At 32.5% G+C, this 20405-nt stretch overlaps 1 protein-coding gene across 1 annotated transcript; it reads left to right on the forward strand.

Annotated features, from left to right (window-relative positions):
- Positions 1-597: 597 nt before the first annotated feature.
- LOC111000407 (phosphoribosylformylglycinamidine synthase) lies at positions 598-19845 on the forward strand. The gene is made up of 23 exons (XM_045630343.1): positions 598-927; positions 1023-1336; positions 1457-1593; positions 1785-1897; positions 2547-2800; positions 4555-4686; positions 5256-5384; positions 7370-7498; positions 7988-8062; positions 8667-8858; positions 9888-10061; positions 10395-10543; positions 11320-11523; positions 13110-13305; positions 14402-14531; positions 14725-14840; positions 15706-15971; positions 16784-16916; positions 17377-17478; positions 17936-18082; positions 18573-18789; positions 18906-19144; positions 19408-19845. Exons 1-23 carry the CDS (start codon positions 650-652, stop codon positions 19599-19601), a joined length of 4020 nt encoding a protein of 1339 aa, XP_045486299.1. The 5' UTR covers positions 598-649; the 3' UTR covers positions 19602-19845.
- The last annotated feature ends 560 nt before the right edge of the window (positions 19846-20405 follow it).

Consider the following 20405-nt stretch of genomic DNA (forward strand, 5'->3'; position numbering starts at 1 on the left):
CTAATAACTAACGTTTTTAACCCTTCAATCAAATAGACTTTAATGGTCTGAAAAATTAAAAGTAGACGTAGTTTTTAAAAAAATAAAAAATATCTGTTAGTTGATAAAGCAGAAAAAGAGAGCAGGGAATGAAGTTTTTCTGTGGGAAATAATTTAAAAACAAAATTTTATCAAGGAATAATCATACCTAATATTATAATCACAAATATTAATTGGATAGTCTCAAATCTACACTTTGTTATATTTATCTACCGGGTGGAAGCATTAAATTTATGGAACTGAAAAATATTCAAAGTATTTTATTTGTTGATGTTCTATTACTGAAGCTTTAGGAAAAAATATTAGGGGCTATCAGTCAGGAAACTATTAAAGACATGGCAAACGCTGCAGAAGGAAATCTATAATGATGATATTTAATTGTTTAAACTTATTTTTAGAGGATTAAGACATACCCACTATTAAACAGTCATAACTAATTATGACCATAAAATTCCAGCTCCTAATTTCGTTGTTTTTTGAGTGGATATGGCGGATGACAATGGCAAATGACAGTGACAACTGCGTTAGTAATTTATAATTTGATTATCAGTGTAATTTAAATTAAAATTAGTGAGTACTTTCATTTCGTTGTAGACGGGTGTCTGTAACGATGTGCATTATAAGATTTTTCACGTGTGAGGCTTTCAGTGCTCATAAAACTAAAGAAATACTAGAAAAACTTAAAGGAGTAGACAATGATATCGCAGCTCTATCGACTGAACTTTGCTATCACGTGGAAATAGCAGAAGGATGTGATTATTTGAATATTAATCAAATAAAAATCTTACAGTGGTTACTAAGTTCTCCCTTGCAACCGCATTCCTTAAAAAACGAGTCGGTTTACAAGTTTGTACAAGACGATCAACTAATAATTGAAATTGGGCCGAGGCAAGTTAAACCCACATTACTTGGGAATTTAAATAAAATTTTAATATTAATATAAAATACGAATTATATCATGTAACTCGCAAAAATATTTTTAGGTTTAACTTCTCCACTGCTGATTCAAGTAACTCAGTCCAAATCTGCAAAAGTGTTGGGCTGTATGATGTAGTGCGCCTGGAGGTATCCACCCGTTACCTTATTACATTTAAAAGTTCTAAAGTGGTCAATAAAACATTATTTGAGGATCTTGCTGCACCTCTACATGACAGAATGACTCAATGTATTTATACAAAGGAAAACCTTCCCAGACATAGTTTTAATGAAGGTCTGCCGAAAGATTTAGAACCATGGTTTGTTGTCCCTCTTCAAAATGAAGGTATGGCTGCCATGGAAAAAGTCAATCGGAAGCTAGGTATGTAACTATGTTTATCTTGTACTATATTAAAAGTTTACAAAAACTTTTCTGCACAAATTGTATATTGTTTTAAAAATTAATAAATAAAGATTTTTGATTATATAATTTGTAACATAGGTTTAGCATTTGATAGCTGGGATATGCAATTCTATATGGACTTGTTTGTCAATAAACTGAAGAGGGATCCTACCAGCGTGGAACTGTTTGACCTAGCTCAGAGCAATAGTGAACATTCAAGGCATTGGTTTTTCAAGGTAACTTTAATTAGATTTTTTTACCAAGTGGTCATCAGTTGTTCATTCTTATCTTCATAAATAATAGTTCGTCACAAACAGCCATTCTGACCAATTTTAATTAAACATCAAAGAGTTTAAGTTACAGTTTTAGCTTATTTTAATTGTAACCTGGGTAAGTAGCATGCTATATTTCTTATCAATGTTTGCAGGGTCAAATGATATTAGATGGTGTGAAAATAGATGAGTCTTTGATAGACATGGTTGCATCAACTCAAAAATATTCCAATGATAATAATGTCATTAAATTTGGGGATAATAGCAGGTATTTTAAGTAATATTTCTCAATCTTATCACTATGACGCTGATAGGAGGGCAGATGTCAATTGCCTCGTTGTAAATAGCTCAATGATTGCTGATTTAATAACTTATGTTTATTTCATGTTAGCTAATCTATTTTTGTTCAAAAAACATCTGTTATGAACTAAGAACTAATTGATCTTTCAACAGTTAGTCTTGAGAATTTCCATACTATTTTAAGTTATCAAGAATTGGTAAAATCACCGAGGTGTTTAAATATGCCTTTTATTTTATTTTTTTTGTTTGTTTGAATATGCCTAGAAGTAAAATGATTTAAATATATTTAATTAAATTTGTATGTATATAAAAGAAGTATCTAGAATAAATAATTGACCTAAAAACTATGTTCCTACTATAGATATTAATCACCTATATATTTTATTGATATTATTACTTCTGTACTTGAATATTGAAATGCTTATGTTTTTTAGCATTTTATAATGGCAATATTTATGTTCACAATTTTATCTAATATGTATGCATATGTGTTCCAGATTTACCAAATAACTTACTGATACTGAGCATAATAAAAATTACATTAGGTTAGGCATTAGGAAACTGGCTATTAAGAAACTTACTTAAGATCAAAAGGTGTATAACACTTTATATTGCAGTGCAATTAAAGGATTCAAGCATACAAAACTCAGGCCGACCAATGTTAGGGAACCATCACAAGTACTTGCAGAAGTGACAGAATCAGATATAATTTTCACTGCGGAGACTCATAATATGCCCACAGCCGTGGCTCCATTCAGTGGAGCAACCACTGGTACTGGTGGAAGAATAAGAGATGTCCAGGGAGTAGGAAGGGGCGGTTATACAGTGGCTGGAACAGCCGGGTATAGTGTGGGCAATTTGTTGATACCAGGTATGAATTAATAATAAATTTTTATATACAATATTTGTTTGGTTGCCGATGGTATATATTTAATGGACTATGTTAATAAATCTTTAACAGGTTTGTGTAATATATTTATGTGTTTTCTAGACGATAAACGTCGTGTCATTATTAACATAACAAAATAAATTATTCTATTCAGTTTGTATCGTTAAATTTATTAATGTTCTATTGAAATTTGTTAATTTTTCTTTCATCGCAATTCCAATAATAATTCAATTTGAATTATAACGATTATGGTGATCACATAATCGTTGTAAGAAAATGTTAATATATTCTGTTCACAAAGATCCTATACATGATTTATATATTATACAGAACCTTGCGCATTAATTGTCGTCTATGTTTACGAAGTTGAAAGTTTAAATCTCTTTATGTGTAAGAAAAAACCAGCTAAACAAATAACTCGAATTTTAATTAATGGTATTTGATGAAGCGTGTTATTAAATATAATAAAATATGTACTTCAAGTTTGTGTGATTCAAGTTGGTAATAATTAATATTTTTAAGTATATTAACGATCTTATTAATAATGTTTACTACTAAGTTGTTTATCTTTTGTTTCGCCAAAGAGCTTTTTTGTGAATCGACCAATGACCTCAGACCTAATCAAATAGACTGCGAACATGATGTAATAATATTGTGCCATATATGCAACTCTTTCTTATTAATATGAAAACAACTGATTACGTGTTTACTCGTTGGCGCGTAGATTGTTTTCATATTATTTAATTTTCCTTATCAGCTGAAACTGAAGCAAATTCCGCGAGGTCAAATCACGGGATCATAAATCCAAACAGATCTTTAAATAATACAAATAGACTTATATTTTTCTTTTGCTTAATTTATTTGAAAATGTGATTTGAATAGACTGTCTTTGTGGTCATACACGAAATGGCCTACTTTAAAATCCAAAGATGAAATTAATGTACGTTTTATTGCATAACAATCTCAATTTTAGATTATTTTTAAACTAATACCACAGTATTTCGTTAACTTGAGCGAACATATAATAATAAGGTATCATAAACTATTCGGCAATGGTCGACCTACCCGCTATCAAGATATTTCTTTTTTTTATTTTTTTCTTCCAAGCAACATTATGAAATTGAAATTATCAAATAAGGTCAGACAATTAAACTAAAGGTTAAGATGTGAACGCAAATTTATTTCGTTATTTACAATAACTACAATAACTACAAAAGCTACATCAGTTGTAATCAAGTTTTTAAAAAACAGTCACATTTACTAGCTTTTTTGTAGAATAATTGTAGCTTCATATCAATTACGATTCAGATAAAGTACACTTTTCATTTACCAGATTAAACGGGATTTATGATCTAAATTTTTAAGTACATATACCACGAATGGCGGGTGTCATCATGTTACCAACTAAGCAGACAGTTATATAAAATATATTTTAAAAATTGCAATAATAATAAATTACTTAATATCTATCTAAACGCGTTTAACTACTGAAATTATTATTTAACAAGTTATATAATATTGTAATTGAGTGCATTTCAATTTAGAATAGTAGTTAGGTTTGATGTAAAATAGGACGTTCATGTTACCGATTGGAACATTTTAAAATCTTATATTGGATTAGACCCTAGGGTCTAATATGGGTATCTTCATGGGCACCGTGAAAAGGTTGCTCTTGCTAGGCGTGAAGTGGGGGCTCCTAAATGGCTAATATTTTAGTAAAAATACACTTTCTCTAGGTTACGAATTACCCTGGGAGGACAAAGATTGGAAGTACCCAAACAATTTTGCGAGTCCACTCCAAATAATAATAGATGCCAGTAATGGGGCTTCAGATTACGGAAACAAATTTGGAGAGCCTTTGATATCAGGTATACTAAATATTTAAACATAATATCGTATAAATAATAGACATGTAACAAGTATTATTATGTTTTTTACGATTAATGTATAATATATAATGTACCAGTTGAAATAGAAATGTATGAAATTAACCTTTAAATATTTTTTTATGAATGGTCTAAAAGTGATAGGAAATACAGCGTTTTTTTAATATTAGATTTATTGATAGAACAGTGTTTGAACAACAATATAGTGTTTGAACCCTATAAATATATTTTACATTAACAAATAAATGCAGTCTAGTGTTCAAAGTGAAGTAAAGGAAGACGTGGTTGCGAAACGTACAGTAGTGGACCGGCTTTACATCCGCCGAGAAATTTTAGACTAGAGTCACCGGCAATTCAGGTTGTTAACAGCCTTTCGCAATAGTGGCCCTAGAAGAAGAAAATCACTATTTTAATTATTTTTCATTTTATTATACCATTACATTATGAGTAAATCACTGAAATCTTCACTGTACAAACACAATTTTAAATAAATATATTTGTTCCTAAGAACAGAACAAAAAAGGCTATACGTTTAATACATGATTTTCTAGGTTTTGTGCAATCATACGGTTTGAAGAATGGGGACAACATCAGAGAGGAGTTCATCAAGCCAATAATGTTCAGCGGTGGTATTGGCTATATGCCACACCAGATGATTAAAAAGAACAAACCGGAGGAAGGTGAGATTTGTTGTTTTTTTATTCAAGGTTTTCAACACAGTTTTTTTTTTGTTATTTTGGCGCTGGATTTCTTCCCATATATGAAAGGGTTGGAAATCATAAGATGCAAGATGGCGCGCTACGCTGTGATTGGTCAAACGGTAGTTCTTTACACTTCGTTGCATACGTAAATAAAAAAAAAAATCAGTGGCGCTACAACCTCTTTAGGTCTTGGCCTCAGATTTCTGAATCTGTTTCATGATCATTTTAAAATCTAATAGGCAAGTAGGTGATCAGCCTCCAGTGCCTGACACACGCCGTCGACTTTTTGGGTCTAAGACATTTTTCCTCACGATATTTTCCTTCACCGTTCGAGCAAATGTTAAATGCGGACATACAGAGAAAGTCCATTGGTGCATAGCCGGGGACCGAACATAGGACCTCGGTTATGAGAGTCGTACGCTGAAGCCACTAGGCCAACACTGTGCATATGTAAATACATAATAATTAAAGTAAGCAAGCTTTCAAGCGATCTCTTTCTGGCAACACTAGCCGTATCGTGTCGCTTGTCAACGCGTATTGAGTTAGAGATTCTGTTGCCCCATCACAATCAAACTTAGCGCGCAAACGTTTCGTTTGATTGTGATTGGTCAAATGGAACATAACGTGTCGCGTTTATGATTGGACAAGAGTTATTTAGAGCGCCCGCTTACCTCTTACCGCCATATGGCCTACAAGTGAGAACGCGATAACAGAAAGAAAGATGAAAGAAAAATAGTGTGCGTAAATTTCATAAAACTTGTTCCAAGAAATACGTGTTTTTTCGTAGGCCTAACAAGATTATGAAAAAAAAGTTTTACATTGAGAAACTCCATTACATTTGCAAGGTTTCTATGCAAATATTCCGATTACAATTAATGAGTACATTAACGCCCAAACTTAGTATAAAATTTGTGTAAAAAGCCGATTTTTGGAGGTTTGTACTGAATTTGTTTCTTAAAATTTTGATTTCGCGTTTTAATAATAATAAAGATTATTATTATTTTAATAGAAACCTAGATATAGTGCACATGATGCCTATTAGTTCAAACATTTCAAAGAAATATCCGTTACAACGCCATAATCACGTACGAGCGTTTGTATGAAAAGATAGACGGGTTGGCCGCTCTTAATATTCAAGCGAAACGAGCTATTATCGTATTGTCTTTTGTTTCACACCATTAGACATAAAGGTCTTATGACATTCAAATCATTAAGTTTTAAATTAAAAAAAACATGAGCCGGATATTGAAATTTTTAAAAGTAATGTATATAAGTGTCGTATAGTAATATGTTGTATATTTCTTCTTTTTTTATATATATTGAGTCATATTTTATCGTCTTATGGGAAATTTTATTTTAATTTTATATAAAAACCTTCTTTATTTGTTTCGTGATATTTTTTCTATAAATAGATGATCTGCCTTCAGAGCCGATAAGGCATGCCAGTATCCTCACGATATCTTTCTTTCCTTTCCTTGTATGTTACGAGTGTTAAATTGCGTAGGGGATGGGGGACGCTGACGACTCTAGGCAAACTCTGCTCTAATATTTTTTGTTCTTCATTGTATGCACATATACATTTTTATCCTTAATTGATTCCAAATAGTAAAACCAAATGCAACCAAAACCAAATACAGAAACAAAAGATTCTAAATAGGTAACAATCCAACATAAGGCGATCTTATATTAGAAAATTATGATGAATGCGAAATATTTTTATTAATAGGCAACGGTTTGTTCTCGATAGATATGGCCATGAATTTTTTTTGTTTCAATTTAAGGCGTTAGGCACGTTCTGTGTATAATTAATACAATCGTTGGTAAAAAACGTGTAATTTATAAATTGTTGAAAAAAATATAAATAAAAAAAACTGTTTCCAAACCTTTTTCAGTTCTTTATTAATAGATATTAATGTAAGTAAATTAAACGTTTAATTTAAAATTATTGATTTTATCTGTTATAGGGATGCTCTTGGTGAAAGTGGGTGGTCCGGTTTACCGTATCGGTGTTGGTGGTGGTGCGGCCTCATCAGTTGCAGTCCAGGGTGGAGACTCCAGAGACCATGCCTTGGACTTCGGAGCTGTGCAAAGAGGTATATTTAGGTCCATTATTAAGTGCTAACAATTAATAATATTGATAAATACGATCTAGAATGTAAAAAGTTCATTGAATTTCGAGATTTGGCACTTAAATTTTTCTCGTCATAACTCATATATTATTGGACTTAAATGCAAAATATATAATAATAATCCTTTCAAAAATATATATTAGACACTGCCTACTGAGGTTATATACAAGGACTTTTTACCGCAAACTATAATGTCATATAAATTGTGTATGGAGCGTATCTTATATCTATCTATAGCTTCTATTAAAGCTCTGAATGTATGAATTAACGGTTACGTAAATATTAAGCAACTTTCCTTACTAACCATATTTAAGTTTTATGATGTAAAGTATGTGGAAAAAGTATCGTTCTTACTCCGACCTAAAGGATACAAAACCACTGAGTGGCCGGCCCGAAGGCTCCAGTGGAAGGTATAAGTTTTTAAACTTAACGTATATAAATCTTTGTTTTCAGGTGACGCGGAAATGGGAAATCGTCTTAACCGAGTCGTTAGAGGTTGCCTTGAAGCCAATGTTAACCCAGTTGAATGTAAGTTATTTTTCTCTTAATATATTTATCATAGAAAAGTTTTAGTAATAATGCTATTGCAATTTTTTTTTGGGTACAACCGTAATATATATACATTATATATATGGTATAACAAAATCTTAGGCTAGATGTATATATACTTATAGTTGTATAGTATATATATATGTCGCAGATTCAACGGGATTAGTAATTACGACATTATCTGACATATATATATACTGTTGTGTTAAAATAATTTTTATTTCCATTTATATAAATAAAATAATAGAACCGCCTTTATTCGAGTACACTAAGTTCATGTCATATATGTTTTCACTACTACTCGATCTCCGACGGAATCAAGGCCTCCTCAAAATTCTTCCACTTGTCCCTAGTCCTTGCGACAATTTTGCAATTTTTTCCCGCTATACTTTTTATTTCGTCTTTCCAAGTGTTTGGTGGGCATCTCTTTTTTCTTCCCACTGATCACATACAAAAAAAAAACCAATAACTCTACTCAAGGTGGGCCCGACCAGATCGACTGACAACTGACTTCAGTGGTCAGCCTTATCTTGAGGGCCATAATTTTTAGGCAAATGATTTCATGATTAAATGGTGCTTTCAGCGATCCACGATCAAGGTGCTGGTGGAAACGGAAATGTGCTAAAAGAGCTGGTGGAACCAGAGGGCGCTGTTGTCTTTACTAAAGAGTTTCAATTGGGTGATCCCACTATTACTACGTTGGAACTGTGGGGTGCTGAATACCAGGAAAATGATGCACTACTTTGTTCTAAGAACAATAGGAATGTTCTAGAAGGTATGAACTTCTATCGAGACAGATATAAAAGATACTGATCATAGAGATATATAAAAAATTACATATAAAAATTAGTTATTTGGCAGAACTCTGCCATTTCATCAATATTCATAACTATGAATATTGTCTTATCCCATGTACTGAACTGTCATGTACTGAACTTATTCAAATGCTCTGTGTACTTCAAGGAAAAATTGTTTATTGGCATACCGTAATTACAAAGAATTCTCGTAAATAACCTTAAACTCTGATGCCGCCAAATGGTATACGTGTGCACGTACAATAACGTACGTTCGTGATTAAATTATTAATACTAAAGTTTCTATTATTCTTGCTATCTATAAAGGAATGCAGATAAGAGAGGTTAAAAGGTAATTTATTGCATTTATTTAGTTGCATACACAGAAGACGAGTGTAAGAAAGAGTAATTCAGAAGTGCTAAACATTTGTCACACACTTGACTTTCATCTGTGAGATATGGTTTGAACCCTGTGCGCATTTAACACATGTTTTGTGAAGGAAAATATCGTAAGGAAATTGACGTGCGATTATTCGAAGGTGTCAGGCACTGGAGGCTGTTCACCTATTGGTTGAGAAACTGTGGAAGTCATAGTTTGATTGGTCGTTTTTAAATTGTTTTGTAATTCGAATAGGCAATGTTCCTTTTGTGTCATTTCCAAATTTGTTTCTTCGAGAATCGTACCCAGGACCTCGATACACCTTTAAATAATGCAGGCAGTCAAAATACAAACAAATACGACAAAAAAGCGTATCTGTTACGTACAGGCGTTAGAAGTTATACTTCTTTGGCGTAACAAAATAAACATATTAAAAAATATATTCTACGTTTGTAGAAAAAACTACACTAACAACAGAAATAACTAAAATAAACTAAGTATACCTAACTTTTTTGGGTGTCGGTTTTTTGTGACGATGTGCGCGCGGTCGTAAAAATTTACTTTCATCTTTTTCTTTAACGCGCCAACAGAAGTAGAACTTCAAAAAATATAAACTACTAAAAATTTTCAGACATATGCCAACGTGAAAGATGTCCGGTATCGTTCGTTGGGGAAGTGACCGGTGATGGGTTCATGAGTTTAGTTGAAGATTCCTTCAAGGACTCGTATCTTAAGAGATCAGAACGACAGAAGCCGGATGTAGTGGAGAAAATGCCGTATGACTTGCATTTGGAGGCTGTGTTGGGTATGCTGAATTCAGTTTATTTATTAAATTCAAATTCAAATCAAATTCAAATCATTTATTTGCTAGAATTAGTCTTACAAGTAGTTACATATATTACAAAAATCCGCCACATATGAATAGGCATGCAAATGTCATCTTATATTTTATTTATTTGATCTATTGAATAGCAAGACTAGTTATCAAATCCCACATTTAGAAAAATGCAATTAGCTTTTGAAAGAATAGTATTTTTTTCAAAACAGAGTTGACATTGCCATCTAGTAGTAAATTAAGAAAGCTATGGAATGGTGAAATACTAAAATAAATAAAAAAATAATAAAACATTTAATGCAGGTAACATGCCACGGAAGACATTTGACCTTCAAACTGAGAAGCGAACTAAAGTCCCACTCGCGCTGCCCCAAGATGTAACAGTGGAGAAGGCTCTTAACAGAGTTTTAAGGCTGGTAAACGTGGCAAGCAAGAGATATCTGACTAATAAGGTATCGAACAATATTTTTTTATCAACTTTAAGGTTTTGTGGTCATTTTTTTTTTGGTCAAAAAAACAAATGACACCAGCCCGTCACATACCGACTTTTTTGTAAGGTATGTCGATTTCATAGACATAGACATAGCATTTATCACTAACAAAACACACACAGAAATACACAATAACAATAAAGAAAAAAATAATAATGAGAGATTACAATTTTTCCTTATGATGGTTTCATTCTCAGTACGAGCGAGTGTTCAATGCGTATACAGACGCAAGTCCATCGGTGAACAATAGTTGAAACTAACACAAAAACCCTGTTATAAATTATAGGTAACGCATGAAAAAACTTACTCCCATCAAATAAATATTGTGACGTAAAAATTTAATTAAAAGTATTTATTTTCGATGTGGGGAAAATATATAAGTATGCACAAAATATATAAGTACTAACATGACGCAAAAGTTTTTTATTCTATTCAATTGTTTTTTTTATCAGCCATCGAGCTATCATCAGACGATACAAATCACCACGCCAAAATATATTTACACAAAATAATAATATAAATCAAAAAGATGAAAAATATGAATGAATGAAAAAAAAAACAAAAAAAAATTATAAAAAGAAGGTATAAGGCACATTTTAAGTGTGTAATGTGTGTTATGTAAATGTCCCTGGCTTAGCATTATACTGTGGAGCAGACGTTTTCCATAGCACAGGTCATAAAAAAGGTAAATTGAGTAATTGTTATTTAATTAATCTTCCTATTGAATTATTAAACAGGTCGATCGTTGTGTAACTGGTTTGGTGGCGCAACAACAATGCGTGGGTCCCCTCCACACACCACTCGCAGACTGCGCGATTATCTCCCTCTCTTACCACGACAAAGTGGGATCGGCGACATCTATCGGCACTCAGAATATCAAAGGCCTTCTCGACCCGGCATCTGGCGCCAGGCTGTCATTGGGAGAAGCGCTCACTAACTTGGTGAGTTACAATAATAATAATAATAGCCTTTATTCAGATACATTTTACATTATATATTTTATATACATTTAAACAAATTTTCATTTTTATCTAGTTCTGGTGCATCTGTGTGCCCTTTTTTGGCAACGGCCTCCTCCAAATCCCGCCATTCCTCTCTGCACTGTGCCACTCTCTGCCATGTACCACCTGCCGTTTCTTTAATGTGGTCAATCCACCTTCTCTGCTGTCTCCCTCTTTTGCGTTTGCTGTACCTTGGGCACCAGTTAAGCAGTTTTTTGCTCCACTTTTCTGTACCTCTTGCGATGTGTCCCACCCATTTCCACTTTAGCTTCTTGATCGTTATTGTAACATCTGTTACCTTTGTTATTTTCCTTAATACTGTATTCTTTATTTTGTCTCTTCTTGTTTTCCCTATCATACATCGTTCCATCGCTCTTTGACACACCTGTAGCTTTGAGTTGAGTTACAATACGCTGTTAAAATTATTTGGATAGGATTTTGTGCAGGTTTAAATGTTTCTTAAATCAAGGGGATTCCTGTATTACGTATGCACAATGCCAAGGGGGAGTTTTTGATTTTCTTATTTGCTGATTACGTCAACAAAAATTTACTTTTCCACACATTGTCTATGCTTGTTAACGAAATGTATTTTCAAGTATTCCTACAGAAAATTGATACGTTTATGTATTATTATTTTTGAGAGCTATGCTTAATTTGCTGACAAGCGAAGGGGGGAGATAAATGCAGTAGGTCTTACGTAATAGGCACGTTGCCCAGGGCGTATAAACTGATGGCGATTTATAAACTGTACAATAAAATGTTTGTTTGCTAAATATATCCCCAATCTTAGGGATTAGGTAGGATCAGAAGGCAGCAAAATCCAATAACGCTTTATCAATTTATTTGTCAGAATTTATTTTTTATCTTAGTATTACCAAGATCAAGATGAAGTTTTCAATTCAATTCAAACAAATTCAATTTTAAAAAGCAAAATGCCTTTAAAATGTGGGATAGTATTTAAACTATACAACAATTATAAATATCATAACTGTTTTAATTATTATGTCATTATGATAATTAATATGACATTTGCATGCGTATTTTTATATGGCTGATTGCGCGGGGTTGTATAATTAATCGATCTAAATGTCGCACGTGCAAGTAAACTGTATTTTTTTGTTATTACTTGCTTTATAAAATGCATACTTTTTCTTTTCTACTGTTCTTCTGCCTATCCTTGACGAGGCTCTTGTTAGTAGGTACACCAGGCCAAAGCAACGAACAAAAGTTACCTATATTTAGTTTTTCTTGTTTGATTTTTTTTCTACAATAAAGTGCACAAAAGAGAGTGGGATTATACATATATCTAGCATAGTATAGTATATTGATTTATATGTAACATTAACGTTCATAAGACATAATTAGTATCTTTATATCGACTGCCCAGAATCAATAGTCTGAGTTTAAAGTGAGATAAAAGTACATATTTTATGTATTGCTTTACCGACTAAAAATAATTTAGACAGGATTACGTTAACTCTAAAAAAAATCGCAGACGCAAACTGAACTAAAATTCGAATATCTAGGTGTTTGCCGGCATAAGTGAATTAGAAGACGTAAAATGTTCCGGCAACTGGATGTGGCCCGGAAAGACCGGCACTCAAGGGGGTTCACTAGTTGTGGCCTGCAAAGCACTCACTAAGGCCATGGGAGAAGTTGGCGTGGCCATCGATGGTGGGAAGGATTCATTGTCCATGTGCGCTAATGTCGGTGGACAGAACGGTAAGAAAATTTTATAGGTTTTTCTTAAATTTTTATATTTGTGAAAGTTCCTAAGTTAATGATATTATAGATTTTTTAAAAGTTTTATTTATATTATGTCATGGCATACAAAAGAGGAATTATTACTAATGTACATAGATTACTTACAATATGTAGTCAATGAAAAAAAAAACACTTTAAGATTTGGAAAAAGTTTGTTGGCCTAAAACTTACGAATCGCAAAATATAGGTACCCAAAATGTTTAGTTATATTTATATTTAAGGACCTGGATGACCGAGCTTAGCTCGGTATTTTTTTTTTATAAATCGTGTTTTTTGGAAATTTTATTTAAGTACGAATTACATATTAATAAAATGATGAAATATGAATATAATTATCGAATAATTATTATAATTATTTGACTGACATCTTTAAACGAGCAATTCTATGTTTAAGTTGATAAAACACAAATAAAATGACATTTTCTAGCTAGCCTAGCTAGATCGATTTATCGCCCCCGAAACCCCCCGTATACTAAATTTCATGAAAATCGTTGAAGCCGATTCCGAGATTGCATTTATATATATATATATATATATATATATATATATATATATACAAGAATTGCTCGTTTAAAGATATAAGATATAGCTGGTGATTATATATAGATTTGAAGAATAAAACTCTTGGCACTCTTTTTATAATCTGCTTCTAATTTTCGCGCGGTTTCTGAAAACAAGACAATTTTGCGTCACCCAGTTCATTTCGGGGATACTGGGACTCGTAATTGGAAAAACGGGACAGTCCCGTTTAAAATGAAATGTCTGTCACATTACCTATACGACAAGCATGTGTGTTGAATGTTATGTGCAAGTGGAGATCTGTGGTCTCTGCCTGATCCTTCAGGATAATAAGAAATATTTAAATTTATTCTTATGACTTTTACTACACGTATAAATCAACTTGGCTATTTATATATATATATATATATATGACACTTGGCGAGGTGCCTAGTTAACTTTAGCGTGTAGTAATTTGCACAGTCAGTGCATCGTCGAAATGTGACAGACTCCTATAATCATTTTAATCTTTTATATTTATTTGGATAATTTTCAGTCCAATCTCCGGGTACACTAGTAGTCTCTACGTATGCCCCATGCCCCGATATTACCGTGAAAGTGGAACCTGCTCTGGTCAAGGAAGGGTCCGCGTTGGTCCATGTAGCAGTAACCCCAGACCAATACAGGTAATTTCAATAAAGATTAAGTAAAACTTCTTAAATATTATAAATAGATATATATACATATATTTATATCTAAATATATTAAGTTGGTATGTTTAATAAATTGGATCTCTGGCTATTACGAATACGGATTCATCATACATGTATGTTTGGTCCGTGTTTAATGATGGCTTGGTAATGAAACCCTTTTTTCTAGGATTGGAGGTTCAGCATTAGCTCAATGCTACAAGCAATTAGGCGACAACCCACCAGATTTGGATGATCCTCGTGTATTGAAGTCGTTGTTCAAAGTTACACAAAAATTACTCAAAGGTAGGTATTTCACGCACATACATTATGTGTATATTTTACGCATTCTATATATACCCGGTTTCGGCCTTTGTGATTTAAAATTATTGCTTCTTCTGCCTAATATGTTTTAATTTAGGTATGTATTTTTTTTTAATTAATTGCTGTACATTATAAATAAACTAAAAGTACAGGAAGCACCATAAATTTACTGATTCATTGTTGTTGTTTTGTTCCGTCTGGTCCGCATCGAATAGCAAAATAACTTTAGTAAAAACATTGGTGAATTGAAGAAAAAAGAAATCACATAATATTCATGGTTTCGTGACTGTCAAACTTTTAATGTTTACTCGTCGTTACTGTCAACTCTCGCGTCAATTTAAATAAAGTATGTATTCCAATCGATAAAGGCTAAAGATTGACAAATATTAACGTATGAAATTGGCGTTTTATATGAGATGAACAAAAAGTAGATTTTTTAATGAATTTATTTAATTAATCAATGTATGCACCACTGTTATCAATGCACTTTTGCCATCATATAGAAATTTCATTGATCCCTTATAATAAAAAACAAACAGACGGAATCAAAAAATAATACTTGATTTTTTTATTTTCAAGAAGTTACGCAAATTTCGGCTATATTAGTTGTCAAACTTAGTGAAAGTTTATTGTATAAATTAAGGAATATTATATCTACTACTATATACAAGAAATCAAGCCATTTTGAACCGTTGACTATTGCAATTCGGTGTAAATAATTAACAATTTATTTTTCATTGTATTATTTTTCATTATTTTCAAAAATCATTATTGTAACACGACATTCATTGCTGTTAGTACGAAGTTCGCTGGGACAGGTGGTTTAATAATATTTTTTATTCTTTAGAAAAGAAACTCCTATCCGGACATGATATAAGCGAAGGAGGTTTTATTACAACCGTCTTAGAAATGGGCATTGGCGGCATTCGTGGGCTAAGTCTGGATATACAGAAACCTCAAGTGTCACCGATAAATATCCTGTTTAATGAAGAGCTGGGTATTGTTCTGGAAGTGGGGCAGAGTGACGTGCAATATGTATTGAGGGAATATGAGAAGAGTGGTGTTAAAGCTAGTGTTATTGGTGTCGCAGGCAAATATGGAATGCAGTCTAATGTAAGTATTTGAGGTTGTTCTTTAGGCGCGTTATGAAAAATTTATGAGAGTGAAATTTTACGATGCGCGCGCACCGTGACACAAAATTAACAGAATGAAGTTGCCCACTAAATCGCTCATTAAGTTGAGGAAAAAATGATAAAAAAATAATAAAACATTAATTGGAAAATTTGTGATAAAAAGTAAAATCGAACATCAAATTTAAATATTAACTTTTAATATTTTTTTTATTAAATTGAATGAATAATTAATATAATAATTATTTTTCATACGCCAAAGAAGTGTAACTTCTAACTCGTGTACATAAGTACACACACTCTTTTTTTTAATTCTTTTTAACGTATTCTTAATTCAAATTTTAACCCAATTGTCTAATTGAAAAAGATAATACAATTCTATGCCTAATGTAACAAGTGAATCATATAGTATCGAATTTTAATTAGTTTTTTTGGAAGTCGGCCGACAATTTCCGTGATGGCCCTGAAATGCGCTGACGGGTTTTCCAACCTTTTAATGGAGGAGTAGCATCTTCCTCCACATATGTTTTGTGATCAGGATTAGATTTATTTTATTATTAGCTTGATCCATTTCATATAATCCAAAAATGTTAAGTTCTAAAGCCTTGGTCTTGGGTGATCAGTCTTCTGTGTCTGACACAACTTAAGTCTTAGGGATTCCGGTTTCTTCACTAGGCTTTTCTTCATTACGCACATAGATCGAAAGCCTTGCTGCTCAGCTGGGGTCGTGACCTCAAGCTGAAGCTAATACTGTTATTTTTCTTTAAACTGTAATTAAATGTTTTCTTACCTCAGATAACAGTGAAAGTAAATGGTGAAACAGTTCTTGATAAGAAGCTGATAGATGTATTCCGGATGTGGGAGGAGACCAGCTACCAGTTGGAGCGTCTGCAGGCCAACTCTGATTGCATTAAACAGGAATGGGATGGTACGTGGTATCGGTTTAGTATATTTATATCAACTTTTTTTGTTGAGGTAGAAAATTCCTTGTCCCCGTCGATATTCCAAATTTAAAAAATCTTTTTTAATTTTTGGTTTATAATAAAAAGTTTTTATCTGTCAGTGCTCAATGATACTGGCCACCTAAATTTAACTTTAAACGTAAAAATGTGACGTTTTTTTTATTTAGGCTCCTGATAAAAGGTTTTATACCTTACTGCACTGTGCGCGTACTGGCTAGTTAACTTTAATTTAAAATAACGAAAAAGAAACGACTATTTATTTTAATCGCATTTTTATGTATCGCCGCTTGCATTCCATTTCACGCAATACTTATTATGGAATATTACCCAAACTCACATCTTTTGTTTTGCTGCAATTAGGTCTCTCTTTATCACAACTAGAACATAATTCGTTAGTACGAGAAAGACATATATTTTTTGTTTTAGGTTTGGAGAAACGCAAGGGTGCAACATACAGCGTAAGTTTCGACCCATCAGCTGCTGTGGTTCCAACTAAGTCAGTGAAAGTGGCTGTTTTAAGAGAGGAAGGTAAAACAGTTTGTGCTGTTAATTTGTATTATTATTTATAAACACCACTTCACTCTTTCTTATCCGATTAGAGTCCAGCATAAGATTGTAAAATATCCGATAAATTTGTATTATTTATTTATTTATAGAAAAAAATAATACATAAAAACTATAAGGTATGCAACAGACAACCTTATTGCTGACAACGGTTTTTTTCTAGGCAACCTTAATAAGGAAAAAAATATTATAAAAATAATAATATAACAAGCTAATCTCGCGAATCCATGAATTGCGATGCAATACAAAAGAGTAAGAAATACAAATATATACAAACATAAGAGTTGTCTAAAACAATTGCTGCCAAACACTAATGCAGTGAAACGTATTTACTGGATATAGGGAAGCCATCTTTTATTTCTCCTAGTTAAATTTCACAAAAAACGCTAGGTATAAAACTTAGAGTCACTTGTCTTTACAGGTACAAATGGTGATCGGGAGATGATTGCGTCACTCATGATGGCGAACTTTGACGTGTTTGACGTCACAATGAGCGATTTGCACTCGAAGAAAATTACACTTGACGCCTTCCAAGGACTTGTCTTCCCCGGAGGATTCAGTTATGCTGGTAATTGCTAACATCGTTTTTTTGGTTTTCACTGTTTAATTCTCGCTTTTAGTTGATAAACATTAGTTAGTAAATCCTGTTTTAATTATATAATATTGTCTTAGTATTCGGTAGTTCGTTAACTGAAACTCGTAACTCAAAATTACTTTATTTATATAGCAACCAAGTACAATTATGAAACATCAACAGAAAAGATGTTAAATTGATTCTAAATTTACGTTATTAACATTGATCTCCTCTCCTCCATGTATATTCATGATAATCTTTGAAACTCCTGTTTCGTTACGTAAAAGAAGTTTGTTTATTATAAACGAAAAATCAAATATCTTTTGTATAGATTTCCGAATTGAGTACTGGCAGTTAATGTAAAATTAGAAGCATTTAATTATTTATTTTTAACGTTCATAAGTGAACATTGTGATACCTATAAATAAATGATTTTGATTGTCAGAATGTATTTGGGTGTATTTTGATGAATATTTTGTTGTAGACACCCTAGGTTCCGCCAAGGGATGGGCAGCCGGTATCCTGTACTCTGAAGCGATCTACGACCAATTCTCTCGTTTTAAAAATAGAAAAGACACCTTCTCACTCGGTGTCTGCAATGGATGCCAATTGATGGCTCTCCTTGGATGGGTTGATCCTGATCAAAGGAACACATCGGTTCGCAAGACGCAGATATTCCTGGACCATAATCAATCAGAACGGTATGGCATTCACTACTCATGTTCTCAAATTTCTTTGATAGGATTTGTAAAAATATATGCAATCATGCACTGTGCCACCCAACTTGCTTTGTAATGTTGTTATGCTTTTTTATCAGATTCGAATGTCGTTGGAGTGCTATAAAAATAAACGAAAATGCCAAACAAGATGTCTGGTTCCGTGGTATGGGGGGAAGTGTTTTGGGGGTGTGGGTAGCCCATGGTGAGGGTAGGTTTGCCTACTCCCAACCCTCGATCAGAGACCAATTGCAGAGCAACGGACAGATTGCCATGCAATATGTGGACGATGATGGAGTACCCACCGAAGTGTATCCTATGAATCCTAATGGAAGTCCAGGTTAGTAATTCACAATACAACAGTATATATTGCACTTGTAAATAATCTTTTTTATCTACGTAAATGTCGATCGTAAATAATTAATCAATTTTCTATCACTAGCATTTTTGCTTATTCATATACCATAAGTGCAAGCATAAGACAACCTATTTACACGAAACAATTTTTCGCCATGAATCGAACTCAGGTTGTTCAGGTTATACGCAATATGAATACATCAGCTTGCCATAGTCTGTTATAATAAACATATCTTATTTGTATAGGTGGACTAGCAGGAGTAAGATCTCCAGATGGTCGCCATGTAGCTATGATGCCCCACCCAGAACGCTGTGTACTCCGCTGGCAATGTGCAACTCAACCTGCTACTGTATCTAACCCAGCAAAACCTGACAGTGATGCCTCACCTTGGCTCCGTCTATTCCAAAACGCTTATATTTGGGCATCACAACAAAACTAATACTCGTTAAAGAAAACTTATGAATATCATATAACCACAGATACACAAAGGTATCAGGATTGGATCATTTAAGTATAAATTATGAAATTGTTATCTTTCTTCCAAATTAAAATTAACCTCATTGTGACTCAGGTCACAGTCTGTGCAATAATTCAATTGTCTCTTACATTATTAATATTATAATAAAACATTTTTGAGTTCTAGTAGTAAAAAAATTATAAGTGTAATTTCTAAAAAAAACAAATGATTTTAAGATTCATAGAAATTAATTACATATATAATTTAAATAACATACACATTCCAATGTTCTAATTCCTAATATACTCACATTTATATTTGATAAGATGTTCAGGTAGATATGGTAAAACCATGGTGTCATTTTTATGATGCAACCTGTAGGTAATTGGGTCCTTCACTTTAGTTTTTAAATAAAATCTGTATAAACCTGGTGCCATAAAAGTACAGGTTGTTTTTTCTGCCTTCAGTGTAATTGAATGCAGTTTATTTCATTATGAATTGTTATAAATAAATGTATAGTTGATGTGTTGTAATGTGTAATTATCTACTAAGGTACTATGGATTATGTCTTCCACATTTTGTGTAGGTAATTAAGTAAATAAAAAACACTTATTCTACGAAATATTTTTCTTCATTGGTTATTCTCATTTGAAAATGTACAATGTTGAGAATTATCGTAAACTTCTATTATTAAATTAAATGATATGTTTAAAGTTATAAAATGTTTTTAAATGAATAAATCATAAAAAATTTGACTTAAGCAAATGATAATATTAAGCTAATATA

The sequence above is a fragment of the Pieris rapae genome, chromosome 12 (genome assembly GCF_905147795.1).
Source record: "Pieris rapae chromosome 12, ilPieRapa1.1, whole genome shotgun sequence".
NCBI classification, from domain to species: domain Eukaryota; kingdom Metazoa; phylum Arthropoda; class Insecta; order Lepidoptera; family Pieridae; genus Pieris; species Pieris rapae.